General features: G+C 37.0%; 1 protein-coding gene across 1 annotated transcript; it reads left to right on the forward strand.

Annotated features, from left to right (window-relative positions):
- The first annotated feature begins 527 nt into the window (after positions 1-527).
- On the forward strand, positions 528-10,904 carry LOC112139621 (cadherin-1). The gene is made up of 10 exons (XM_024262462.2): positions 528-647; positions 770-970; positions 4,858-4,998; positions 5,269-5,424; positions 6,436-6,562; positions 6,783-6,955; positions 8,711-8,839; positions 9,074-9,259; positions 9,409-9,653; positions 10,149-10,904. The coding sequence occupies exons 1-10, from the start codon at positions 543-545 to the stop codon at positions 10,474-10,476; spliced, it is 1,791 nt and encodes a 596-aa protein (XP_024118230.2). The 5' UTR covers positions 528-542; the 3' UTR covers positions 10,477-10,904.
- Positions 10,905-10,965: the final 61 nt, after the last annotated feature.

Raw genomic sequence — 10,965 nt, forward strand, 5'->3', positions numbered from 1 at the left:
GAAGTAACAAAGGTCAAAAAACCAAACCAAACCAACACCACACAAACTAAACCCAGCCTGCTGCTCTGCTCCCTGCCTGCTTGGTGTGGCCAATCTGCCTTAATTGGCAGATGATGTCTATTTAAGACAGAGGAGGCCACACCAAACAGGCAGGGAGCAGAGCAGCAGGCTGGGTTTAGTTTGTGTGGTGTTGGTTTGGTTTGGTTTGGTTTGGTTTGGTTTTTTGACCTTTGTTACTTTTCGACCTCACGTAACAATATGTATATATTATACATACATATATATATATATATATATATATATAGATTATATTATTATAAACTTGAGTGAGAAAAATTTTTGTCCAATACCTATGCATCAATAAAGAATAAACATATGGAATATAAATGTGGATCTGCTTCACCTAAACCTGGAAAACTGAATGGAACCTTTATTTGGCAGAAATTAACAGTGTGTTAAAGAAAAAAATAGTCTTAAGTGTGTCCATACCTTTAAGGAGTGGCCAAGACTCAGAGAGGAACTTGTTTTCGATTGATATTTTGATGTGTTTTTTCTTAGTTGGATTCACTGACTGCACAGATCGAATCCAGTTTCTTTTCAACACAGATGACAGTCACTTTGTGTTGAATTCTGATGGAGTGTTAATTGTAAGTAACAGTTTTGACATAAAAGTATCATATTTAACTTTTTTCAAAAGTTCGCCTAAAGTCACAATTGGTTTTACTACAAAGTGTCAAAGTCAAATCTTAGTCTTTATCTTATGTTTAAGGTTCAAAGAGGAGTTGATCTTGATGAAGGACATCAGGACTTTTTTGTCCACTCCTGGGACTCTGAGGGCAACAAAATGACTGTTCCTGTCATGGTCCTGCTTGAGCATCACTATGAGAGTTGGGATGCTGAGCAGCACCATGGAGGCCGCAGACACCAGAACCATCACAACACTAGGCTGGATTCTGCCAGTATTAAAGAGGTAAGCTCACATAAGCAATATACTGAGCCCTGGAAGAACATATTATTAAAGGAAGTCTGTAGGCACTTTTATCTTGTTACACAACTGATTTTCATGTGTACAAATTGTCAAACTTGCTTATTCTGATGGAGCAACGCAATTAGCTCTACTTCATAATTGTGAAAAACTGAAGGAAATCAAAAAACTAATGTTTGGAAAGTAATTTCTCAGTTTCCCTACAGTTTGTTCTGGAAACAAGTAACAAGGTTAGCTCCAGTGAGACGGAGCATTGGTGTGTAGCAAGGAGCCAAATAAATAAAAATGAGGTGCTTAAAAAAATGACTTGGGGTTAACAGACCAAAGCAGTAGTGTGGAAAAAAGAGGATTGAGCAAGCAGGTTGGAGCAAATATAGGAAAGTGTTGGCTGTAAAAGAAACAGTTTGTAAGATACCAATAAGTATGAGAAGACACAGAGGACTGCGACAGACTGGCGACCTGTCCCGGGTGAACCCCGCCTTCGCCCTTCGGTAGCCGGGATAGGCTCCGGCACCCCCGCGACCCCGAAAGGGAAGAAGCGGTCAGGAAGATGGATGGATGGAAGACACAGAGGATGACGGCAGAAAAAGCATGAAGGACAAAAGCATGAAGATAAAGCCAGAGTGAGAGGACCTGGATAACTTCAGAGGTTTGGTGGAAGTCTATGGAACAGGAGGCTGGGACAGAGCTGACAAATGCACCAAAATAATAGGTATTGTTTGTAATGTTAGCATCTGGTAACTCCTGTATGTTCATTATTGAGGAAAAACAAGCAAAAAACTTTATTCGAATTTAGTCTTTTTACAAGTTGGATCACAGTCATACAGAGTACTGTGGATCGTCACCATGACAGTCAAAGCCCAGTAGGATATACACATCCCCTCAGGCCAATGTCTGGCGAAACAGAAAGAGCTCTCCATAGACCTTAATGTCTTTTATGGTCATCTTCATAAAATCTACATTTGAGGGGTTAGTGTAAGTGCCCCTGCTCCTACCAGCAAGACAATTTGAAGCTTTGTTATTTCAGTGGCAAAGGGCTGATTAGGTCCTTGAAGCATCCCCGAAATGGTTTCAGCTAGCTTGCAGCTCATTAGGATTCAATAAGTGGTTTATTGTAAGAAAAAAATGTATTGACCATTGAGTAAATATTTGTATAAAATAGAGCTGTCAGGCAATTAAAAATTTTAATTGCGATTAATCGCATTGTCCAGAGTTAACTCGCGATTAATCACAAACTAACATGTTGCCTTTTTTTAACGAAAAAAATGTGTGGTTCGTGGAATTTAGCAGTTCTACATTAATTATGAAAACAAGAATGACAAAATGTATAGTTTTCATCAGAAATACTTTGTTTTGTGACATTGTATTGAGATAAACTTTCTTAACAATAAAAGGTTGTAACATAAAATCCCTAACAAAAGCCCAAGTGCAAGTGAAGGGCATTTTAAATTCAAAACTTCAATCAACGTTCAGTAAAATAAAATAAAAAACATCAAAAATAACATTTCCATAACACTTTCATGTTCATTTTTTGTCAGGACCAAATCTTTTCCTCCTCTGCTGAACTGCAGTAATAAATGAAATAGAGATTTATCATTTCCAATTAACTTTTGTTTTTTAAAACATTAAAGACTGAGAAAAGCGGGATACACTGTGGATAGTTTGACAGTCTGTTACTGCCGCCGCGTTCTCTGGCTGCAGCTCGATGCAGCGACGTGTCCAGCGGAGCTCACGCCATGAATATGCCGGCAGACAGACCGCTATGCTGGGGCTGGATCACGCTTAAACCTCCAGAACATTTAAAACGTCCCCCGGTGCGCTTGCTGTTCGGAACGTCGGGGGTCCGCAGCTCTCGGGACGCGGCGCCGGACGCGAGCCGGTACCACCAGACGTGGTACTGGACCACGCGAACCGGAGCCGGGTTAGGATGCAGGAGCTCTCCAGGTCCTAGCGCCGGCCGGTTTTAGCTCGCAGCTTGGAGGTTGGAGACCCGCCCATGATCTAGTGAGAGCAGCCGGTGAGTTATGGGGGACGCCCGCGCGCGTGGTGTAGAAAGGCACGTATGAGGAAATCCGCAATTAATGCGTCAAAAAATTGTCGGCATCAAGCACATGTCAGATTAATGCGTTTTTAACGCGACAAATCTGACAGCTCTAGTACAAAAGTATAAAAAGCTTAGCTAGTGCCCAGCATATTAGCTACCACCCTGCTAGTATCGGGTTGGACCCTCTTTCACCCTCAGAACTGTCTTAACCTCTTCAGACCTGACGTCCACATATGTGGACACCACATTTTGGGTGATATTACCACAGGAATTATATTATCGAATGAATTACCAAATGAATTATTTCACTATTTATTTGGGCAAGTAAAGCATTGTTCAACATCTCTTACAGGTTGCTTAAACTTGCAACCATGACTTTTAATTATCAACTTTTCCTCCCCACTTGGCGACTGCAAACATCCATTTTATAGTTGCTTCAAGCATTGAATTCTGACTGTATTGTGTGGATTTAATGCTCAAATTCAACGCAGAATGAGCTGCATTCGGGGGCTGCATGGAATTTCCACACTTATGGACTTTCATTATAATAAGAGCTCCCTATTGCTGCATTCAGGTGTGCTGGTAATTTCTACCATCTGTTCAGACTTTCACACTCACTTATTGCTCCACGTTATTGTAACTCTTAGAAATGACTATGACTCACAACTACAACTGACTGATCTGTAAGAAGGTCCACAATAAGACAGAACTGTGCACATATTTCAATATTTGCCTGTTTTTTATCTATAGTTGACATTTTTGAAAACAAGCAAACAAACAAAAACATTTTAAATTATTTATTTTATTGTTTATCACTAGTTTTAATCTTGATGGAAGTGTATTGCATTTAGTGAAAAAAAAATGTGCATGGTCCCCTTTATCATGAATAATGAAGAGGATTGGGACCATGAAGAATAAAAAAATGGCCATGGAAAATTCTGACTTTAATCTCAGAAGTCTGAGTTTAAACTCAAAATTCTGACTTTTTTCTCAGAATTTTTAATTTAACCTCAGATTTCTGAGTCAAAACAAGAAGCTAAACTGGTAAATGATAAATGGCGATTACTTGTATAGCACTTTTCTACTTTCCATGAAGGGCCAAAGCGCAGTAACACACTGTGAAAAGAGGCTAAAATTCTTTTTTTTTCAAGTTTGTTTTGAGAAAACAAATACAGTATTAAGAATACAATACATAACCCCACCCCCTCTGCCTGCCTGACCCTGATTTATCTTCCTGGACTTATAGCTGTGCTTCACTCCTGTTCTTCTGTCTGCGCCAATAAAACCTGCTGCACTTGGATCCAGCCGTCTGCCCCTTTGTGACAATACTAAACTGAAAATTGTGAATGCAAAATCAGAGATAGGAAGAACGTGAGATGAGAGACAACAAATCTGAAAAGATTTGGGTTGCAAACACAAAAATGTATTTATAAGCAAAGAAGATTTTAAAAGCAAACATTTGTTATTCTCACTAGCGACTTTGAAAGCCTGAACATTTTTTTGTAATTCAGGAAATTTTGATTACAAAACTGTGACTTTGTTTTTAATGTGGTGGAACAAATATGACGTCATGTTTAAGTGTATTATAAATTTTGCGTTAACGAGCAGTTGACAGGTTTGCCTAATGAAGTGGTCAGTGAGTTCAATGAAGTCTGTTGCTGTTAGAGAAGTTCTGGAAAAAGTGAAGATGCACTTCAGCATTGCTATCTTCATATTATTTTGTTTTAAATATGCTAGTCTGTGATTAAAAAAATGTTTTTTGTTTTTTTTAATTGACACTTAATTTCATGCTAGGAAAAAAAGTCCTTTTAATTTTTTTGGTTTATAGACTGCAGGACATCCAGATGTGGCTGTACGTTATTTTCCTAAGTCGAGTAATGGACTGAGGAGGAGGAAGAGAGACTGGGTTATCCCTCCATTCAATTATCCTGAGAATCACGATGGACCCTTTCCATATAAAATAGCTCAGGTAAGGAACATCAAAAATCTGTGAAAGAACTGCTATTTCCTTTTTGGATTTGTTCTTTGATTTGTCCGTATTTTGCTAAAACTTCAAATTTTTATTTTTAGACAAATTAAAATGTCCAATACTTACATTTTTATGCTAAGCCGTAATGAAACATCAACTTTTTTCTTAAATGTTTAATTAGATATTTCAACCAGATTTCACTTCTGTTTGTCTGCCAAAGAAAAGTTAGTCTTGTTGTTGTGGGTTTTCACTGAGTCCTGGTTTGTTCAGGTTCGCTCCACTGTGGACAAAATGAAGATGGTCACCTACAGCATCATGGGTCCAGGAGTTGATGAAGATCCTAAAGGACTCTTTACAATGGACAAAGACACCGGGGACCTCTATGTTCATCAGAGACTCGACAGAGAGAAACAAGCAAATTATACGGTAAGAATGAGCAGGTTATTTTAAAATGTTTTGCTTTTTTTTTAATATTCTCTATAGTTTCTTTTGCAAGGTGAAATCAGAAAGATTTTTAGTAGGGTACATAAAATGTAACTTGTAACTGTTACTGTCATCACTCATCAATATTTTGCTAGACTCCACGCATATAAAAGTGGTGATGGACATCACAGTGGAGATTCATTTAAATATGATCCCTCTGGTTTGCAGTCAAAACGTCTCTTATTGAAGACTGTGTGCTTCTGCCTCACCACAGCACACTTGAAGACAAAGTTGGAAGCCCGATCTAAAACATGTCAACTTCACACAGCAACACAAACAAAAACATGTCATAATTAACTTTTTTTTTAAGCAGTTTATCTTGATTTCATAACAGTTTGTTTACAATAAGATTGACATTACAGTTTGTATTGCAATCGACAATTAAATTGTGTATTTGTTTTTTTGTTTATTTACCCTTTGTTGTTCTTGCTCGGAAAAAAAAGAACCTTGTTAAAATTTTCATTAACCTAAAAAAGGCTTGGACACAAGTAACCACAATATTTTACTTAAAAACTCAATAAAACATTGAATTAGAGGGAAAGCTCTTAAATGGCTGAAACATTCTTCAAACAACAGCCAACAGTATAAATAACTCTAAATCAGTCTTTGCAATTTAACTTGTGGAGTACCACAAGGCCTTGACCTAAGACCACGGTTATTAAACCTATATATATAAATAATATTGTTAATGCATCTAAAAGGTTGTAATGCATGGATCGGTGACAGCTGATTCACTGTGAAGAAACACTACATTTTTTAAATGTACCCAAAAAATGTAAAAGGGCCTGACAAACAAGTTGTCTTCCTTCTCGTCCTTGTCATTTCCCTTGTATTATAACTTGTGCAAAATATTTTCCTTCGTGGAAATGGAAAGAAATAAAGAAATCGAAAAATTGAATTAAAATTGTGATGTTTCTTGCATGGTGACAATTTGTTCTTTGTATTATTTTGTAGCTGATGGCATATTCCAATGCAGAGGATCCCTTGGAAATTATCATCAATGTAATTGACATGAATGACAACAAACCTATTTTTGAACAGACATCCTATGTGGGAGAAGTTGCTGAATCCTCACCAAAAGGTAACATCAGTGGATCATTTGTAATAGATGTGTTAACAAAAATAACAGTGAGCAGATGTCAGAGCTGCAGGTGAAATTTTCAGATGTTATTCTACACTTCCTCTATTTGACCACTTCCTTTGACAGAGTAGGAAATTGAAAATCTTGTGGCCCAAAACACAAGATGGGATTTTTCATCAAATTCTGGTTTTAATTGTGCTGTAATGTTTGACCTCTTCAGGGACTACAGTGATTCAGGTTTTAGCCACTGATGCTGATGAGCCAGGAAATGACAACTCGATTATCAAATACACTATTCTGCGCCAGGAACCAAAGCTGCCCAATGACCACATGTTTGTCATTAACACCAACAATGGAGCCATCATGGTTGAAGATGTTGGTTTGAACAAAGAGGTAATGCTTTGGAAATACATCTTTGTAAATGTGTTTATAGATTTATATTTACTTTATATCTTTGAGTTTTGTAGTGAACATTTTTACAACTTACTGTGAGGTTTTTTTAAAAATAGTTTCACCCTAAAATTGTTGTTAGAACCAGATCTTTAGAAGTTTCACCTTCTGTTTTTGTCTTTTTATTAAACTGAAGACCAATTCAGACTTTCTTGTAACTTGAAATTTTCAGTGTTTTTAAAATGGTTATTTACGTCTCTGTTACTCTAAAGTTAGAGGGAGAGAAGTTTCTAAAATTAACGCTATTGTGCAATAAACATTTTTTATGATTAATTCATTGTGACATTTAATTAATTAATTGTTGTATTTAATCTATACGGCAAGTATTTTTAACCAAACAATCGTTGTAAAAGGCCTGATTTTAGACTTTTTTCATTTAAATTCATGACTTTGTGGCACAGTAAAATATGAAGTGAAAACAAAAAAAATTATTAAATTGAGTTTTCATAATATAAAAGACTTCCAACCTTAGCTTTTACACAAGCAAGGGATATTTCTTCTTTTGAATAATTAAGAAAAATTAAAACAAAACAAGAACAGCAGGTCCAGAGTGCTCAAATGTAACATAAAACAGAAGATAATTGAATAAATAGTGACCCTAAACTTCTTTTTAATCCCATAATCCATGCTGATAAACAGTTTATCGTACCATGTGATCACCCCTCTACACTGAGAAAAATATTTATTTCCATTTAGCCCCCTTTTTTTTTGTACCCCATCCACTTATGATAAAGAACACTCGTTGGCCCTTACACAATAGATAATACCCGTGGCTTGTTTGCGTTAGATCCTTTAAGAACCACAGAGACATCGACAATGCCACAGCAGCAACTCGTGGTGTGTAGACAGTGACACAGACACCAAGACATGCACTGGGAGCAATGTAAGAGGTGATGTTGAGAAACAGGTTTATTTATAGTGAAGAGTTCTACAAAAACACCGGTAGTCACGCCTCCATGTTTGGGTTTATGTGATTATTAAAACATTTTGCAGTACTGCGGGCTCCTTTCTCACCCCGGGGGCTGTGCCTCTGTCTCGATGAGGCCCGAGCCGGCAGCCTCCGTAGACGCTCTCTGTCTACCGCCGTATCGAACAGGGTGCTCTGCCGCTGGAGCGAAAGCTGGCGATCTTTCCAGAGTGTATCCTGTCTTTGCCTCAAAATAGCCGGATGAGTTCTGCAACACCGCGGCCCCAGCAGGTTAAGGAAATAGATGGAAGTTTGGAACAAAAACGCATGGGATTCCACCTACTGATCGAGTCACTGAAAATGTCTCGTGTCCCAAGCTGAATTCCTGGTTGGGGGATGCGACACGGTGACTTTTAAAAATATTTACATTTTGGCTGCTCAAAGCGAGCCAGGCCAGGCCCATCAGTGAAATCACGCCGCGGGACTTCAGATCGGCTCAATGCCTGTCTGTACCATTGATTTAACAATGAATCTGGTCGCCTCTGTCGTGTGAATCACGTTCAGTGTGAATGCACCTTAACAAATGTTTTCAGCTGAGTTCAGATAAAACTTTCATATAAATAAAGAGTTGGACCTTTGATTTTATGTCTGAGTACATGGTCATAGATTAAAAAGGAGATTATTGCCGTAAAAAGTGACAGAATAATTTGTCTGTAATTAATTATCATGATTAACGCAATAATTTGACACCAGTATTTCCAACTTTTCATGATGTTGTTGTGCTTCAACAGACGTATCCTGAGTACACTCTGCAAATACAGGCAGCAGATATGAAAGGAGAAGGATTAACTGGAAAAACAAAAGTAGTTTTGAAAGTGGCGGATAGAAATGACAACGCTCCAGTCTTTATTCAATCTACTGTGAGTACAACATGTGTGACTTTACAGTAAATACTAATATGTCAAAGTGCTTTAACTAATTAAGGTTTTCTTTAAATAAATAATGATACTTATTGTTTTAAAGAGAGCATTAAGGTCATACTGCAGGAAATTTCTCCGTCTTTTGCTGGATAACTTTTGTGAATATTTTATGTTTTATATTTTGGTTTTGTGAGGAAACACTCTTTAAACCTTTCATTTTTTTATCTTTTCCAGTATTGGGGATCAGTTGATGAAAACGCAGTGGGGGTTCAGATTGTTAAATTGTCAGTAACTGATAAAGATGAACAGAACGCCCCAGCATGGAACGCCAAGTTCAAGATTATCAGTGGAGATCCTGAGAAGTTGTTTTCCATAGAAACAGGATCCAACAAACAAGAAGGAATCATCAAAACTGCTCTGGTAAAATCAAAGATTCTTCTGAAGGATCCTGTTTTCAAGCTAATCAAACTATGTTTTAATAGTAAAGTTTAATACTCAGCATGTGTACAGAGGTTTTGGGTTGAAGCTGTCCTTCACACTGATAACTGCTGTTTTTCTTCCAACATTAGGGACTGGACTTTGAGAAAAGCAGAACACACACTCTATCTGTTATTGTGGAGAACGACGTTCCTTTTGCCGTTGAAGTGACCACCTCCACCGCCACAGTGGTGGTGACCGTGAAGGACGTCAACAAGCCTCCAGTCTTTAAAGAAAAGGAGATGTTGGTTAATTTTCCTGAAAACTTAGCTTTGGACAGTGTGATTAAAAAGTGTGAGGCGGAAGACCCAGACTTTGCAAATGAAAACACTGTCAAGTAAGAGTTTATTCCATGTCATATGTTATACTTGATTCAAATTTTTATGCTTCTTTTTTATTTTAGTGTTGTACAATAAAAATGTAACAAGGAAATTGATTATATTAAATCCATCAGTAAATCCAAATCTGACCAGTCCAGACTTTGAGAAGAGGACGTGGTTTTTACCTTTTAGATCATTTGAAGTCTCTATATTTAATTTAAAGGGCCTTTGCTATGATTTTCTTAATATATTACCTTTTGTTCACAGAAGAACAAATTATCTAAAAATATTAGTAATTTTTGTGCTCTCCTTCTAATTTCTGAGGCTTTAATCTCTGAATTCTGAGATTAAAGTCAGAATTTTCTATGGCCTTTTTTTTCCTCTGCGGCCCTAATCGTCTTTCCTACTAAAAACACTGACTAGAGTAAAAAATATATTTTTGATGTTTGTCCAATTGACCTAAATGCTTGATTCTTTCATATGGTCATTTTTTTATGTTCTTCAATGTGCAGGTTTAAAATAGGTAGTGACCCAGCAGGCTGGTTGAACGTTGACGAGAATACAGGCCTGGTGACGGTGAAAAACCTCATGGACAGAGAGTCTGCTTTTGTGAAGAACGACACATACACAGCCCTCATTCTTTCTTATGATGACGGTAGGTGGGAAAGTCAAGATAACGAATATGTCTGCTTAATGGAAAAGCATGATTCGCAAAATTGCATAATTGCATTACAACAAAAATGGCAGAAAGGGGGTAAGAACTTCAAGTCCTTCATCTCTTTTGTTTCTGATGAAAAACTTACTGTCATTGCCTTCTCAGAAACTCGACTAAATGAATAGAAAGAGCTATTAAACAAAGTGGAGGGATATATTATTTTTTTTTTCTTCAAAACAAATTGAACAAAAGAGGGGTTTGATTGCCAAGTTATTTGCATGGGTTCAAATTGTAAGGTTATTCCACAAATATACTTCCTATTAATATTCAAAGGAAAATCTTAAAACATATTCAAATAAGTTGTATTTATAGAAGCTCAGGAGGGCATCAGTCTAATAGGAAAATTACTGAGTTGTTTGAAAGGAGGAATAACAAGCTGACTTTAGTATAATCATATGGATTTGTGAAAAAATAGCAAGCATTTAAAAACAACCGAATTTGTAAACATAATGTTTAGTTTAGGTTTTTAGCCTTGAATATCAAAACTAAGTAGAATAACTCTAAATAGTGCTACTTATTGATAACGTATTCCTGAAAAAAGCTGAAACGAGAGGACTTCTATTGACCAATATTAATTCAATTCAATTCAATTTTATTTATATAGCCCAAAATCA

This window comes from Oryzias melastigma, unplaced genomic scaffold (genome assembly GCF_002922805.2).
Source record: "Oryzias melastigma strain HK-1 unplaced genomic scaffold, ASM292280v2 sc00712, whole genome shotgun sequence".
NCBI lineage: Eukaryota > Metazoa > Chordata > Actinopteri > Beloniformes > Adrianichthyidae > Oryzias > Oryzias melastigma.